The 17,544-nt window shown below is 42.9% G+C and overlaps 1 protein-coding gene across 1 annotated transcript; it reads right to left on the reverse strand.

Annotated features, from left to right (window-relative positions):
- Positions 1–6,048: 6,048 nt before the first annotated feature.
- On the reverse strand, positions 6,049–14,257 carry LOC134863340 (delta-like protein D). The gene is made up of 12 exons (XM_063881808.1): positions 13,828–14,257; positions 13,418–13,717; positions 12,678–12,738; positions 11,746–12,003; positions 10,400–10,460; positions 10,173–10,303; positions 9,896–10,065; positions 9,414–9,630; positions 9,157–9,330; positions 8,321–9,050; positions 7,903–8,182; positions 6,049–7,749 (listed from the first exon to the last, which is right to left on the reverse strand). Exons 1-12 carry the CDS (start codon positions 13,879–13,881, stop codon positions 7,744–7,746), a joined length of 2,442 nt encoding a protein of 813 aa, XP_063737878.1. The 5' UTR covers positions 13,882–14,257; the 3' UTR covers positions 6,049–7,743.
- Between the last annotated feature and the right edge of the window lie 3,287 nt (positions 14,258–17,544).

Raw genomic sequence — 17,544 nt, forward strand, 5'->3', positions numbered from 1 at the left:
ATCTTGGCCTGAGTAAAGGTGTGTTCATTAGTCGTCTTTATTTTTCCTTAGCATAGAGCTTTTCCGGGCACACCCAACTGGTAAGAGGCCCCGGGACTGATCCAAAACACACTGGAGAGATTAAATATCTCGTCTAGCCTGGGAACGCCTCAGGGTTTCCCAGGAAAAGCTGAAAAACGTTGTTGGGGAGAGGGACGTCTGAAATAACCTGGTTAGCCGGCTGCCCCCTCGACCCGGCTGGGGATAAGCGGGAGAGAATGGTTGGATGTATAATTTATATATTTCCAGGGCTCTACTCTCCCACAAAGAAGTGTTCTCTTATTTGGTGTTTTGATGATAACACGGCTCTAAAATCTGCCACAGGCGTTCTGCTGGTTTGGTGTCAGGAAGTCCTCATCATTCATTGTTATGTTTCTCCTCTCTTTTATTCAGACATTGCCTTTCATTAGTCTTTATGTGATATTGTCATAAAGTATATCATGTGTTTTTCGTCAACTCAAGGAGGCATTTAATTGGGAAAAGAAGCGTTTAGAGACATTTAAGGAGCACTGTGTGGTTGTCGGGCAGAAAGTTTCCTGAATATCCGCCTCTAAAGAGAGACTGGACCACATTAGAATGTAAAGGTCCGACCGTCCTGCTATGGACTTTTATACAAAGCAGGTGAGTATGCTGTGTCTTTTTACCTGCTATTACAGGGTTGATTACAAATGTGGATCATTAGAAAAAGAGAGAAAGAGACATAGAGATCTGCTGTGTCTCTCTCTCTCTTTCTCTTTCTCTTTCTGTCCTCTGTGGCAACATCTGCTTCCTCCGCTGCTCTTTCCCATCGTACGGTGGGCGTGTCCTTTGTGTTGCCCCCCAGCTTCATTGTCCTAGCCAATCATTGTCCTCGCCAAGCTGTTCCCACGATGCACCAGTAATGACCAGAAGGCGCTGATGGGAGCTGGTGTCTCTGAAGGAATGACTCTGTCTTTACAACCACTCTAACCCCTAGGGAGAAATGACAATAAACAAAATAAAAACAAAAACAACTTCTACTCAAAGAGAGCAGAGGAATGTGTGCTCTTTTAAATACTCTGATTTTCCAATTATAACCCCCCCAAAACTGTGAATTTAATAAAGAATAAATGTACATTAATTTCAGAGAAGGAAAGGGAAATTTAATAGAGTCATGTTGTGCAGATATTAACAGAGTCAGAGGACATAGACAATCGGGGAAAGAGGAAGAAAGAGGGGGAGAAAGAGTGCGTGAAAGAGGGAGATGGAGCTCTGGGAAAAGATCAGAGCTTGGTCCCTGGGGAGCTGCGACAGATGAAGTAGCTGAATAAGCTGTCTGTCATTGTGTGACTCGGGCTGCTGTGGTCACTTCGTTTGTTCAATCTCAACAATGGAGGATGGCTGAGAGAGAAATCCCTGTTTTCCCACCAGATTTAGACCCAAAACTCACTAGTCAGTGATGCTCAGTGTGTGTGTGGGGATTTGTCCTGGGGACAAATTGAAATGCTAATAAAAGACAAGAGTTAGGAAGAGTTGTAAAGTCAGTGAGTCCACGTGATGATGCTGTTTCTTTTGTTATGATGAAAACTGCAAATCATCAAATAGTGAAGACATGAGGTGAAGAAAGGGCTAAAGTTTAAACATGTAAAGTTTCATGTGTGTGTTCAAGTGGCATTTCAATTCGAGTGACGTTAAAAATAAGTTTATTCATGAAAACAAGAACCAGACAAACAATCTGCCAGTTTTAGTGTGAAACATTTCAATCAAATGCAATCTTAAGGCATTTACCACAAAGAATTGGGAATACTAGGGATACTCCAGGGTTATATAGTAAAAAGTGTAGAAAATGTGGGTCCTGCACATTTGGTGTCAGCATGCGCCCTTCATTCTTTTTAAATTACTACAACTTTAGTGTTACTTTTTATACCATTTTTAATTAAATATGACTTGTAAAACACATGCTTTTACTACTTTACTACTACTTTAATTTGCTGAATTAGACTTCACAGCAGGAAAGATTTATAGTTCATTCTTGAAATGTTTTTTCAGTGTAAAGTCCTGCAAACACTTAGTCTTGAATCTTGAATCTTGAATAGGCTCCTCTTTCTCTCATAGACTCATTCAGAGAAGATTGAGGATTAATATTGACTGAATATCAGACCCTTTATCCAGACACAAACCGCTAACCCAGTTACGTTAATTTTACAATTGCACGTAAAAGCCAACCTTTCAGAAGGACCCTCTCCATGTTGGGGCCCTGGGTACTTAAACTGCATTTGTGCTTTGTTGGAATCAACATCACATGTGTTCCCAACTCAAGTCAGACTCAAGTTTAATGTTTGGTTTATGGAATGAAACTTTATTAATTCACATACCTAATACAATTGTTTTGTGATAAGAGAGTTTGTAACCATTATTGTTGTATACATACCAGTGGATTAGTTAGAAAAGTTATGTGTTATGCGCAACCTTGATAAACGTTCAGGTCAAACAGTATCTTAGCGGTTTAAGGGAATGTACTGCTGCAGGAAAAATGAGTCTGGGACCAAATCACATGATAAAGCTTCAAAAACTGTACTTGTAAAGCAAGTCAATAAAAATATTGCTGTCAGCCATTAATGTGCTGTCGAAACTGTTGTTGTTGGCACCTTAACCCCCAATACAGGGGTCCCACAGTTTTCCTTCGTATCAATTTACAACAAAGTACCGTACTGTGTGTGTGTGTGTGTGTGTGTGTGTGTGTGTGTGTGTGTGTGTGTGTGTGTGTGTGTGTGTGTGTGTGTGTGTGTGTGTGTGTGTGTGTGTGTGTGTGTGTGTGTGTGTGTGTGTGTGTGTGTGTGTGTGTGTGTGTGTGTGTGTGTGTGTGTATGACAGGTGACCAGGGTGTGAACAAAAGAAGGGTCAGTGGCCAAGTGCAAGCTCTTTTCTTTCCTCCGTGTCGCCCTCTTCCCAGCAGTCTTTCTCTCTCACAGACACCAACCAACGGACACTGACATGCATGCTTACACACTGACACACATACACATTCAAACAGATCTGTGAGAGGAGAAGAGAGGTGCGTATGAATGGACAGATTAATCAGATTATAGCAGAGACACACTTAAACAGCCTGTTCTCTGGATTAGCTACGGTCCTGCCTACTCCCTGTCAGAATATAAAAAGTGTGTGAGCGAGGGGAGAAAGAGGAGGAGGCAAGTAAATGACACAATACATTATCCGACACACATCTATACATTGTTTTTTTTTAAAATGTTTAAGTAAAAATTTGTGTTGGAGTTGCATTTAACATCACACGTTTGTGTCACTAAATAAAGGAGGTTTGAAATCCTGCAAAACAGATTTATCAGTGGTCTAATTTAAAGACCAGCAACTAATTGGCTGTTTTCTTCTGAGTACATTCAGTCAATCAGTCATTTCTTATGCTTTATTCATGCTGACTTATTTCCAAGGATCTTATTGCCACATTTCTAGTAAACGCTGTTTAACAAGATATGATTTAAAGTGCTGCTTTTGCATGATTCATTGTGGAGAAATTGACTTTTGCTTGAATCAACTGAAGAATTGCTGTAGTAAAAGACAGCGCTTAAACGTAGATATCCTGAAAAGATCAAGCCCCTGACTGAATTGCTAAGCCCCACAGGAAAAGGAAAAACAAGTCCATGTGAATATGTGACTGATATTTATTTTACCATGAAGAAGTTTCGATTTCCCCCTCAGAAGTTCAAAGAGTGCTGCTCTTTATGTGCAGGCGGGCGGCATATGGCAGCCAGTGACCAGGGCTTTGTCTGACTATTGACACCAGAGAGATGCAGAGAGGGAGGATGTGAGTGTGTGCGACTGTTCAGGCCGGAGGACAGCCTGACAACAACAAAGGGCCAGCTTTAAGCCTGTCTCCAGTGATTTTCCAACTCAGCGAAAAGCTATTGTGGCACTGAAAAAAAGTTAAGTTAAAAAGCTTAGCATGGTATGCGCTAACAACTGCCTGCTGCTTGTGTAATACAAGCAAATACTTTCTGAGCAGTCACAGTCTTTGGAAGGGCAACAGTCTCCGTGTCTACAACCACAGGGCAGGTCACTGCACCAATATGTATGTCCGTAACTTTGCTTATATATAAAGTTACTGTAGTACTTTATGGAGGAAAAGTTACTTTTAAAGGGACAGTTTACACTTACATCAACAATATATATATTTCCTATAACCTCCTTTAATCTACTCATGGACAAGAGGCCGGTGACAGGGCAAGATTTAAACAGTAAAGGTGTCCTCCTGTTATCTAGCTGAGTGGATGTATGCTTATTTTCTGCAGAGTTGAAAAGTGTTCCTACATTAGACCGCTCACAACGAGATCTCTGGATGATCTTGAGTTCATGTTTTCCAAAAGAGACTTTGTGGTTACATTTTTCCCAAAGGTTTTTTTGGGGCGCTTTGAGCACCACAAGCTGAGTGTGATATACATCAACTGATTGGAAAGAAGACTAGCTTAAGAAGCTAATTGGTATCCAAATAAGAAATGTATGAACGCATCTCTACGAGTGATATCTGCAACACTCTGCAACTGATTTTCTTTCCTATAACTCTACCTTAGTCAGCAAGGCTGTGACCTGTGTGTGTGCGCACGTGTGTGTGTGTGTGCGTGCGTGTGTGTGTGCTAATGTGCCTCAATGTCAACACTTAATAGAGTCTGTCCTCTGTAATTTGTTGCAAATTTCTGATCATATGTCATCCAATTTCACCATCTTGTGTGTTTATACGAGACTGTAAACCAGATGAGTTTCTTTGATGACTACTTCTACACTCCCAGTGGTCGAGTGGTCTCTAAATGACACACACACGCACACAAGCGTGCACACACACACACAGTTTAGCAGTCAGGCAGGGGCAACCGGGACTAAATCCAGACTGGTGGTTTCTGTCCAGCTATAAATACCCCTCTGCTTAAAACAAGATCACACACACACACACACACACACACACACACACACACACACACACACACACACACACACACACACACACACACACACACACACACACACACACACACACACACACACACACACACACAAGTTTATGCTCATGTACGGAACAAAAATATTTATTCACTAGCAAATCAAAAGACAGACTAATATAAACACACATCGAGGCCAATGCACATATCAACACACACTCTATCTGTCTCTCAGATAAAAACACACACACACACACACACACACACACACACACACACACACACACACACACACACACACACACACACACACACACACACACACACACACACATGCTCACACTCACACACAAAGAGATGGCTTTGGCCTCAGAGGAGGCTAGCTAAGCGGTCTATGATTATGGGGTGTGTCTTTGTCTCATTTAGTGGTTCCACAAGGAGACAGTCTTCTGCTGCGTCAGACGAATACACACTCACATACACACTCTCACACAGACTCAAATGTATATGCAAATACCAACACACAAAGAAATCCTTCAGCTTGAATTTGTTGGATTGCTCTGTAGGGGAACTGAAAATGTAAACAATTCTGCAAATGAGCCAAATGTCTTGCTTATGTCTTGCTTTGCCATCATTGTGGTTAGTGAGAGGAATTTACAAGAGTTTATCCATAGCAGTTCCAAAATCTTTCCCTCACTTTATCTATCCTAGATAAATTGATTGGTGGAAAAGGGGGGTACGCACAGGTTTGCTAGTGCTAACTAATATTTATCTGCCATGGCTCTGATTCAAATCAAATTGTGACATGATACTTGTGTGTATGGCGTTACTTCATTGTGTTTGCAATTATCTGAAACCATTAATTTAGGGAATCCATTTTTTAGGAGGCATGCGATTTGGATGAATTGGACAACTCTGAAACACTTCCCAACAGGAGACGATTATTGATTCTCTTCCTATAGTTGTACACACTAGATATGAATATAATACTGTAATCATTCAATCTGTTCCCCTAGTGCACGTAATCTGGTCTAGAAAAAGCAACCACATATAGATATAAAATCACTCAACATCAGATGTGCTATATTTCATTCCTCTTTTATTTTGGAAAAATATTGCGCTGTTTTCCAGTAATAAAAATGACAGGCTCTGTACACACGACTTTTTCTTCTTAAATACAACACAGTCACAGGGGTCTCAAGTGCCTAACGCATACATACATGCATACATACTTACATACATACATTATCTGCCAAATAAAAACAATACAACTTAAATTAAAACAGGTTTAACAAAATAAATCACAACAAAATGGAACACAAATAATTACATAATTAAATTAAAAGAATACATCTTTCTTTAGATAACAAATAAAATAAAAAACAAATGATGCTAACCAACGGCAGGCAGGTGTCCTTCAATTGGCTAATAGTGGAAGACTGGGAGTGAAGGGAGTGGGCAGTGCATACATGTGACACCACACACAGGTATCATCACCTCTTCTGTACACTCATACACACACACACACGCACACCTTCATAGTGCAATGAGGTCTTGGCAGTTAAGACTAATTCTTTATAGCTTGGCTTACTTGGAAACACAACATCACCAGAGAGAATTTGACTTAGAGTTATTTTGTCAATGATTTTTGGCCAAAGGAGCTGCCAGAAATAAAATGCAATTGGATAATTACACTTTCATTATGTTAATTCAAAGTGGCTTCAGTGGCATGAACGTTTCTAGAAACAGTGTTGCCAAAGTGTATTATAAAATGATGTTTGGTCTGATATGTTTCTCTCATGCCTAATGCTGTGTTCCCTAAGTTGCCCTGCCCAAAACATTGCCCTGTGTATCACAACCTTCAGGGGTCAGGGGGCCAGTATGGCCCAACAGGATCCATGTTGGATCGATCTGCAGTCACTACTGGAGTCTTCAGTTCTCTATTTTTCTGCTGAGAACCAGCTCAGCCAACATTGTCTGTCAGTGCTGCAGAGTCAGAGATGCACAGCTGCCGTACAAGTCCCACTGTATTTGAATCATTAAAGCAGCTGTAACTTCATACTTTAAAGTTTTAAAGTGAAAAGCATTAGGCTACAAATAATCAGATCAATTTTAAATTTGTTACGCCCTAAACCAATCATATGTTTTTATTTCACCATCTCCATTCCTCTAAACATGGAAAGAAAACCAACACTTCTAACTACTAGGGCTCGGGCAACACTTCAGCAGTGATTTGGAGACATTGTTGCTTTTGTCGCTCATATTGTGACCATAGCATCACTCTGCAGCACTGCACAGAACATGAACTGTCCAATATCAATAACAGCTTTTACACTGAATTGTAAAACCACAACACATAACAGTAGTACAACAGTACTTCAAAAGTTCTCAGTACTCCAAAGGTACTACACTGTTCATTCAATCAGTACTCCAAAGGTACTACAATATCATCGGTCAACATCCAAGTCGATACTCCATAGTTCATTCACGTACGAGCAGTAAATCTTCTTTACGACGTTTGTACTTGTGCTTCGTCCAAAGCACTGAGTCAGCATTAGACCTAACATCCATTGCAGGTCAACAACGTCAAGTATTCACCCGTAGTACTACTGTAGTACTAAGTCTTTGCCAAGTCGATAATGACTCTGACGCATTGGCTCAGTAGCACCTTGGCTCAAAGTCCTCCGGTAAATCCCAGGGAACAGCAGCAAACAGCAGGAGTAAAACCTCCCAGAGACAAGTTGAGCTCTACTGCTCAGGGCTGTGTGTGGACCGACCACAGGGAACTGGTCTGGTATCATACCTGTGATACAGAGAGGAAAATCAGATTTTAGTATGCTGCAGGAATTATATTTTTACTTCAGTCAACTATTTTTCAGAGTATTAGGGTATTTAAAACATTCAATACAACTCAGTAAATAACGTAGCTGCCCATTTCCTTTTTTTGTGTTCTCACCTCTGTAGCGATGATACATTCATCTTTCTGCTCCGACATGACGTAGACGGACTGGTATTTGGTGTCGTTGGTACACTGGTACCTGTTGTCACTGGGATTGTGGTATTCAACATCACTGTTGGACTGGTATTTGACATCACAGGTTGACTGGTATTTGATGTCACTGCAGGACTGGTATTTGAGATCACTTGCTGCATGATTGTTCAGTTCACAGGATGACTGATATTTTGCTTCGCTGCAGCTCGGTGACTCTTCTACTTGTTTCATTTCTGATGCATCGCTGTGGGACAGAAAGAACACAAACTGTTTGAGAATCGACATCTCTCACACAACACATCTACAATTTCATTTAGGCTACGCAAGTAAGGCATGCACAAAACACCACTTCCATGCAGTCTGAAATATATTTTGTATGTACCTGTATTGTCTCTTTGTGCATTGTTCCTCTGAGTCAGACTCATCCAGCATCTCACATTTAACCTCTGGCTCTTCACGCTGCTCTTCTTTACACAGCGGCAGCTCTTCAGGCCGCACCTCGTGGACCAGGTTATACTCCACGCTGGAGTAGCGACTCTTAAAGCCGTTCTTCTCCGATCCGTTGAGTCCACTGATCCCACTCAGACCCCCCATTGACCCGGCCAGGTCCGAATGGTAATCCGCCTTCTTGTTGTTGTTTTTAATCGAGGTTGTCATCATAGGGCCCACTTCCTTGTCGCTGCGGAGGCAATTGTTGGTGGTCGTCAGGTTGTTCATGGTCTCGTGGCTGTCGCTGTGGACACTGTCGCCATGGTGACTGTGCCTGTCCTGCAGCTTGACCCGAACATAGACCACCAGCACAGAGCAGCCGATCAGGATCACCAGAACGAGGAAGATGCCCGCACACACTGCCGTCCAGGGGAATCCGCTGTCGTCATCCTCCTCATTTTCAACATTTTCACTGTCTGGGGAAGAATAACGGCGATCCGGTCCGTCCACCACCGGCTGACCCTTGGGGACCTCAGGTAACAGGAACTGGCAGTTGTGGCCGCCATAGCCCGGCACACAGGCGCAGACGTAGCGACCGCCGCGCTCATGGCAGGTCGCTCCATTGTGGCAGGGGTTGTGATGGCAGCGGGAGATGGGGGAGCTGCAGTTCTCACCAGTATATCCTACAGAGGGAGCGGAGTTCAAGATGTTAGAACAAAACTCATATGAAACTAAATTGAAATCTAATTATTGTAATCCCTAAGGCATATCTGCTGAGTGCTGTCATACCTGGAGGGCAGATACAGGTGTAGCCATTCACTCCTTCCTGACACGTCGCTCCGTTTTCACAAGGGAAGGACAGACAGTTTCCAGAGATGCTGCTGCTGTCCTCACAGTTAGGACCTGAAAACCCGTCGAGACACTGACAGAGGTAGGAGTTCACCAGATCCACACATTCCGCCCCTACAGAGGTAAAGACAGAGGATTAGTCTCCAGATATTTTTTACAAGTTTAATTGTTCAACAGAAACACAGAAAACAACATACCATTCAAACAGGGGTTGGAGGAGCAGTGGTCGATTTTCTTCTCGCAGTTGAAGCCAGCGTATCCCAAAGGACACTGACAGAAGTAACCACCCTCAGGATTATCAGCACAACGCCCACCATTAAAGCAGGGCCCATCGGCACAAGTGTTGGCACTTAATTCACAGTTGATTCCATAGAAACCAGGTGGGCAGGTGCATTTATAGCCGTTATCGATGTCCTGTAGGCAATAATGAAAAATGATGGTTAGACACAGGCTTTTATTCAGGTTTGAATTTAAACAAGAAAATAAAGTTTTACAGAAAATGTTATAAGCTCACACGGAACATTGAAATAAGCAAAGAATATACATATTCTTCAGGTTTTATCTAAAAAATGTTTTGTAAACTATTGTCCAGGGAATCTTAATACAGTTTGCAGATGTTTTTCTGATTCCTGTTTCCATGAATATGCTTGTTTTTATCAACATTTTGATGAATACTCACAGTGCAGCTGCCTCCATTGCGACAGGGGTTTCCTGAACATTCGTTGACCTCAATCTCACAGCTGGCTCCGGTGTATCCAGGCAGACAGGAGCATGTGTAGCTGCCCTGACCCGTGTTGGTACAGGTTGCTCCATTTAGACAGGGCTTATGGTGCGTACAGTAGTTCAGATCTGAAAGAAATTGAGACGCAACATTAATAAAATACACAGTTTTAAATGTGTTAACAAAAAGGGCTGACTGAATGCCAACAAAGTAGTAAATCTCTCAGTAAACTCACCCTGGTTGCAGAAGAGTCCGCCCCATCCCTCCTGGCAGTTACATTGCCAGGGCTGTTGGCAGGTTCCATGGAGGCAGCCGGGGTAACGGATACAGTCGTCACAGTAACGCCCACTGAAACCCACGCGACACCTGGGAACATCAATTATATACTGTTAATAACGTTCTTTGTGTTTATGATCTGTCTAAGAAACTCCCAGTTACATTTGCATTGTCTGCGTAACTTACTTGCACTCTCCGGGTTTCTCACAGAAGCCATGTTCCTCATCACAGCCAGGAAGACAGATCGCTGCAGGGAGGAAACAGAGACAGGTGAATCATGGGAAATCCAGTATTGGAAACAAACACATGTTTGCCCTCCATCAGTCTCCCATTCAGAAGGGCCTTTTGAAACTGCTGCCTGCGTGTCTGCCTAAATGTTAGTCTGCCTTTCAAATGTGTTAAGCTGCTCACCTGTCTGTCTAGAGTCTCGTCATAGAGACCTATTAAAACAGACAGATGCCTGTGGCTTCAGTTCAGGGTCCTTAGATCAGATGAAATATTGGAATCTACAAAGCTGAAGAAGTTCCTAGAAAGGTTACATTTCAGTTTCAACAGCAAAGGGAATCACCAAACGGGGGAACCAGCCAACAAGCCCTCTCCTTTAACATGGTGGCTCACCAACACAAAAGCATCCCACACAAAGCCTCCTTTCTCCCCTTGACTGTGGGTCAGAAGTCCCTTTTCTCACCCTTGGCCCCTCTCCTCTTCTCCTCCCTCTCTCCCCTCCTACTTCTCATCCTCCTTTCCTCCGTTCTTCTTCCATCAACCATTCCCCTCTCTCTCTTCTTCCTCTCCTCTTCTACATTCATCCTTTCCCTCCTCCGCTCCTCCCGTCTCTCCTCACTCCCCTCCACCTCCCCCCAGGGCCAGCTGGTCTGTGTGGAGCTAACCACCAGACAGCTGCTCCATTGTCTCCTCTCACCGAGCAGCTGCCCCCTCCACAACAATACACAACCCTGCTCGGCCAATCACCGGCCCGGGCCGCAACAATACAGGACCCCCACTTGGCCAATCGGGGAGGAGGTTTTGGGGCGAGGAGGCCCCAGTGGTCTAATGGAAGGCACGCGGCGTGTGAATTACTGAGGAGCCACTGCGGCTCATTAGAAAGAAGGCCTCTGGTGCTATGGGATAACTAACTGACGCCTGTTGCACACGGGCCCCGCATTAGGAGATGGAAAAAGTCTCTCAACAATGAACACAGGCCAGTGATTAACTCTGAAAAGTAATTTATAAACTTTTCAGAAATCCTTTGCCTCATTGGTGTTAGTTTGAAGCTCATAGTTCTGAGATTTGCATACAACCCTCTTGAGCTAATAGTGAGTCCTCTCTAAGAAGTATTCTGAGATCAGAAGCTTTATGTAAACAGCAGCTCCTTCAGCTTATCTATCCCACAAGCAGCTGCCAGAGAGTTTAAATATTAACTAGTGCAATCATATAACGGTTTACTTGTATCTCCCCTTTATGGCCTGTCCTCATGTTGCTCCACAGAGCCTGAACCATCGAGAGTTTGATTAAATAGCAAGCCAACTCACGTTCAGTGCAGTAGTGTCCCTTCCAGCCAGAGTTGCATATGATCTCCCCGCGCTCGCCGCAGCTGAAGTGGCCAAAAGCATCGTCTCTGGGCCGGCAGAAGACAGAGCAGCCGTCACCGTAGTAGTGCTCATCACACAGGAAACGGTAAGCGTAACGCAGCTCTGTTCTTCCGCCTGTCTGCATATCCTTGGACCATTCTTCTCCCACAGTGAGGTGACGCTGAGTGGTGGTCCTGCTGATCAGTCGCTCAGGATTGTCTGCAAAGGGCAATGACGCAGCTTGTTATTGGTCATATTTTGTTACTTCTTACAATAAAGATTTATTTGTTAAGCCTTCTGTAAAAAAACAGTCACACATGTTTGGAGATGGTTAACTGCCAGAAATAATATAGAAAAGGCAGTAAATAGCAGGATGCTGCTGTCTGATTTTAACTTTCTTTACAGCTGGTGACAACCAACTTTTTCATTATCTCCACCACCACAGACACACACTGATGTGGTCAGTTAGTCATCATTAATGCAGTGATAAGAGCAGGACATAAAGATAACAGCGGCTAATATCACACTGCAGGGGCTCATCTTAACTGGCACCTGCAGAAACTGTGGGTGGTCTTTATCCTAGATGTTTTACAAACCTCCAGGTGTAGAAACGTCTGACAAATATAAGTCTTTAAATCAAGTTTAAATTTAAATCTAAAAGTTGATATGCTCATATGTAAAAGGCTAGATGAATCATGTAACATGTAATTTACTTGTTAAGAAGTGTTTATTTTGATTATTTTGGGAGTGTAGGATCTAAAACATTAATCAAACTACATGTTGCCCTGAGTGTGCACTTAGTGAAAAACATGCCACTGAAAGAAAACCAAGCCACTATTAGCCTTATGGCCTGTCTTTGAGTTACACTACTGCCTTTTCTGGCTGCCACCCACCTGTTGCCAGGTCGTCCAGGGAGTCAGTGTGCAGGGCTTCAATGATCAGTGAAAACGTCCCCTGAGGAGAGACAGAGAGAGAGAGTCAACAGCTGCTTGGCCTGGAGGCCTCCCTCCCTCTGCAGAGCAGCAGAGGGCCATTAGGAGGCCTCCCAATAAACTTCACAGCCTAATTCCCGTGTTGATTAGGGGCCTAATAAGGGCTACTACCTGCTCCTTTTTCACACCCCTGCTACTATCACACTCTGACACCGCCGTAAAACCAAACGAGGCGGAATTTCACGCTGCGCTGCCAATGATGTGCCAACTCAGAGGATGTTAAATTTCCCACCACGCCTGGTCGGAGGAGAGGAGCGTTTGGTGAAAACACCCCCCCCCCCTCCTACTCCACACACACGCCCTCCTCCCCTCCCCGTTTTATCCTACCAAAGAGCACAGAAATACTACAATAGCCCCTCTCACACAGTGCTGACAAAGACCCTCACAAGTGTTGAGTTGGGAGCATCTGTTGCGTTTTGCACTCTTCAAAGCTAATGTGTCCCACTGGAATAAGACTATAATAACTTTACAGTCTCATAGTTATAGTTCTTAAACATCATAATGCAGACCACATGACACATATATATCACAGTAAAACTATCAATTAAATGCATAAAAAGTTAATATTATACAGTAATTAGCATGACGTGATCTCCCAAAGTGGCAGAGACACAGTAATGCATGATCATTAGAGGTCTTACCGGCCATGTGAAGCCGAAAGGGAAGCGGATTGGGTTGGTGAAGCTTTCCGCGTTTGTCTCCGGCACCTGGAAAGAGTTGGAGCCGAGGACGGGTGTCACAGCCCCGCCGTATGTGCAGGGAGGCTCGGGGGAGACATTGACCTGGTAGTGCTTCAGACAAACCCGAAAGAAAGTCTTGCACTCACACTGCTGGTGCTGGCTCTGAGCAGAGCCTCCGGGGCAGCAGTTTGAGTTCCCCTGTATCCCTTTCTTGTTTAGAAACTCCTGCAACTTCAGCTCAAACATTCCGGAGCACAACACCTAAAACACACAAGCAGCAGTGTGTTTGAGAAAGCCATAAAAGAGTGCAAAAACACACACAACTTGCGTTTTAATAACTTTACACATAATCATACTCTTATTGAACTTACCTGGCAGGTGAGTGAGGAGAGAGTGACAACCAGGAGCAGACACAGGCGTCCCATTGTGTTGACAGCCCTTCAACAAGCAGTGAAAGCTGCACAAGTCCGTAGCCCGGCTCAAACACTCATGGAGAAAGTGATTTTGTTGAAAAAGCTTTCCGTTATGTCACAGTCAAGGTGAGTGGGGATGAAGTGAAACGTTTTCGTAGGTGCGTCTGCCTTCTGCCCCTCTATTTGTCCATACGAGGCACGAGTTTTTGACAGAGCAAGAACAAAAACGTTTTACAGTGTAAAGTAATCCTCAGCGGAAGGATCCCCTTGGAGAAGCGCGAATGAAATCCTCGATGAAAATATAATTCCAGTCAATCGGTGTAGGAGAATTATCTCGAGTGCCTTGTTTATTTTCCCACTTGATTGATAATGATATGCTGATGCTAAATGTCCGTGTCTCTGGTGCGCTCTCTCGGATAACAGTGCGTATGTCTGATGGGTCCCCTGCCCTGCACAGGGTTTTATACCGGGCCAGCAGGCGAAGGGTAATAAGATGCAAATGAGCCCCTCTGCTCCTCTTCTTCCCCTCCCTCCACCACCACCACAAGTCCGCCCCGGGGCCATCACAAAGAAAGAGGAGGAGGGGGGGTGCACACAACTTTTTCTAAACCCGCCCCACCACCCCCTCCTCTCTTTCTCTCAAAGGGATAGACCAAATGGCTAGTGAGCTGTTAAATGTGCAACTACCCCTTGCTTCCCCTGATGCCACCCTCCTCCACAACATGGCCCATTTACATTCCGACAAATTCTTTAACCTCTGCATCTCAGCATCAAGTGATTTATATACAGGCAGTGGGACGGTGGCTTCTCATATTTGGGGTTATGCTGGTGAAGCCTTGGCTGGCCTGTTTCCCTGCATGGCCAGCCGGCAGCCTGCCGCCCCAACTGCGATACAACGACCATCTGCTCCGCCACATTCCTATGGTGTTACCCCTGCCATGGTTTTCACATGTTCACACCCCCAAAAGTAGTCGATTTGTTCCTATTACCTTATCTTTTTTTCGTAGTTGTTTGTCCTACGATACACCTCTCCAAGTCCGGCTCTACATTATGTATTATGTCACCTTACATAAAGCGTAACTGCTTGACTACTGGTCCTCTGATCAACTCATTTAATGAGAATACAAATAATGGGAGACAGTATTTGTGTTTATATTCCTAAATGATATTTTTAGCAATTTAAATGGATCAATATCGGCTCAATTTATGTAGGTTTTAGCAGGTTAAACATTTGAAATTATTCTCACGAATTTACGCACACACTGGCTGCAGGCCAACACACCTCCACTCTTTGCACCGCATGCCTCTGGATTTCCTTACATGCTCTTAGGTCGAGGTAGTAAAAAAACTTGGTGGTGTGTCACTCGCGTGGCTGTCATTAAGAGACTTTGTGAGGAGAAGGAGGGGGAGGAGGATGAGGAGGAGGGGAGCCATAGAGGGAGTAAAGTTTTTTTCTTTGTGCTTTCAGCTGTATGGTAATTGGGACGGCAGCACCTGCTCTCCCACAATAATACAACACCAGAGAGAGAGAGCGAGAGAGAGAGAGCAAGAGAGAGAGAGAGAGAGAGAGCGAGAGAGCATGGCCGGTTGCATAAACAGTAATCTTACAATGTGTTTGATAACAAAATATCACATTTCCATGCATACAATTACAAGAGATAAAACATTATAGACTACAGCTACTGATGACACAACATAAGTCCCTGAAATACTACTCTGTGTTTAGTCTAACATGGAAATATAACACCGGCTCTTAGACCCACTATCTAATTTGCATATCAGTGTGTATACGCAGAAAAATGTGGGGAAGAATTCGCACTTGTTGGCATGATGTTGTGATGAGTTTATCCATGGCTGTGGGAGATGTTGGTATGGGTTGAGTATTGTCTACCTCTCATCAAAGTTAAACAAAACCAAATCCATTGTGCTCTGCTGATTTGTGAATCGTTTAAGAGGTTATAATTTATGAAATAAGGAGTATGGCAATTAACTATAAATAAACGTAACTTCAAAAAACAGCTAAGCAGGAAAGTAAAGAGGAAATAAAAGAAAACAATATATTTCTGACTAAATATCTTGATATTTTCATATTTTATGGTTGACAATTGGTGCTTTAATAAAATATAACATACTTTTCATTCTAAATAATTAAAAGTAAAAGGGATTTAAGGACGTAGATAACTTTACCTTACTGCAATGTAACCATTGAGTTTCAGGAAAATACAACACTTTTGGTACATAAAGATATCAACAAATGTTGATGATCAATATATCTATATTGATAGCACTTCTTTAAACATTAATTATAATAATTAGTAAGTATAAAAACAGGTTTAAATAACAGTAATTATAAAACAAAACACTGATATTTCTACATTTCCCCCTAATGATTAATTAAGCATATCCAGCTATATATATATATATACATATATATATATATACTGTATACTATCTATCTATCTATCTATCTATCTATCTATCTATCTATCTATCTATCTATCTATCTATCTATCTATCTATCTATCTATCTATCTATCTATCTATCTATCTATCTATCTATCTATCTATCTATGGCTGGGAGGGGAGTTGCTGAGTGTTACCTGCTACACTTGTCAATCAACTCAACCCCTTTACAACACATACAGAGAGGGCCTCCTTCTGAATGATTTCTTCATTAATGTGTTGGAGCAGGTAGTGACGACCACAGAATACATATGACTGCAGAGTACTACACCACCTCTTGAGGGGGGAGGGGGGTCTTGATTACCATATTAAAGTGAAGCTGCTCTCTGTGCACAGTATCACTGTTTAGGTATGTTGCTCTCCCCCAACAAGGCATTCATCCACAGTGGTGGAAAAATAGTCGGATCCTTAACTTAAACGTATGAAAAACATATAGCTGCATGTGTAAACTTTTTGTGCATGGGTGCATAGAGTCCTAAGCTATTATAATAAGAAGAAGCCTTACCAAAAGTTGGCCAATGAACAGGTGCCATATTGTGATAAGCATAGGTAGCTAGCTCACATGATGATTAATTGTTTAGAATTAGACTATCATCAATATTGTACAAAATATATATCTTATGAAGGTGATGAGTGCAGATTAACATTTGGATGTTTCATTTTTTGGTGATCTTCAAAGAACCAGAAAACATCTGTGCACCAAACTACCCCGGTGTCCCCTAAAGTAAATCCACCACTGCTCATATGGATAACTCTCAGTCCATCATGTCAACACACACAGTGCTGCTGATGCAGTGCTGTGTGTAGAGCTGGTGTTTTCTTATATCATTGCATAAGTTTAATGACCCTGCGCATCTATTTTCCCTCTGGGGTCAGTGTATAGAAAAATGAGAAGCCTAATGTGGTTGCGTGTCCAAGATGTGCTCTTTAGACCCCTTGAGGCTGATTGAAAGGCCTTTAACCTTAAGCTTTAACACTATTATCTGTGCCTGCCACAGTCTTTCCAGATACCCGTATGTGTGTTTAGCTATAGGACGCGGCTCCTAGCTGCTCATTTCATTTAACCAGTTGATTTCAGCCCCCTTCTCAATAGCATACAATGCTCCTATGTGGCGTGGCGTAAAATCCCTCTCTTGAAGCCTTTTATTTACACTCATCCCGACTTTCAGAGGTCCTGGTGCTCTTTCTCTCCCTCTCTGTACTAGGCCAATA

This window comes from Eleginops maclovinus, chromosome 4 (genome assembly GCF_036324505.1).
Source record: "Eleginops maclovinus isolate JMC-PN-2008 ecotype Puerto Natales chromosome 4, JC_Emac_rtc_rv5, whole genome shotgun sequence".
NCBI lineage: Eukaryota > Metazoa > Chordata > Actinopteri > Perciformes > Eleginopidae > Eleginops > Eleginops maclovinus.

Coding starts and splice junctions, on each gene's coding strand:
- LOC134863340 (XM_063881808.1), bottom strand. CDS start 13,881: ATGGGACGCCTGTGTCTGCTCCTGGTTGTCACTCTCTCCTCACTCACC. Junction 13,718..13,827: donor TCTCCTCACTCACCTGCCAG/GTAAGTTCAATA, acceptor TGTGTGTTTTAG/GTGTTGTGCTCCGGAATGTT. Junction 9,631..9,895: donor GCAATGGAGGCAGCTGCACT/GTGAGTATTCAT, acceptor TATTGCCTACAG/GACATCGATAACGGCTATAA.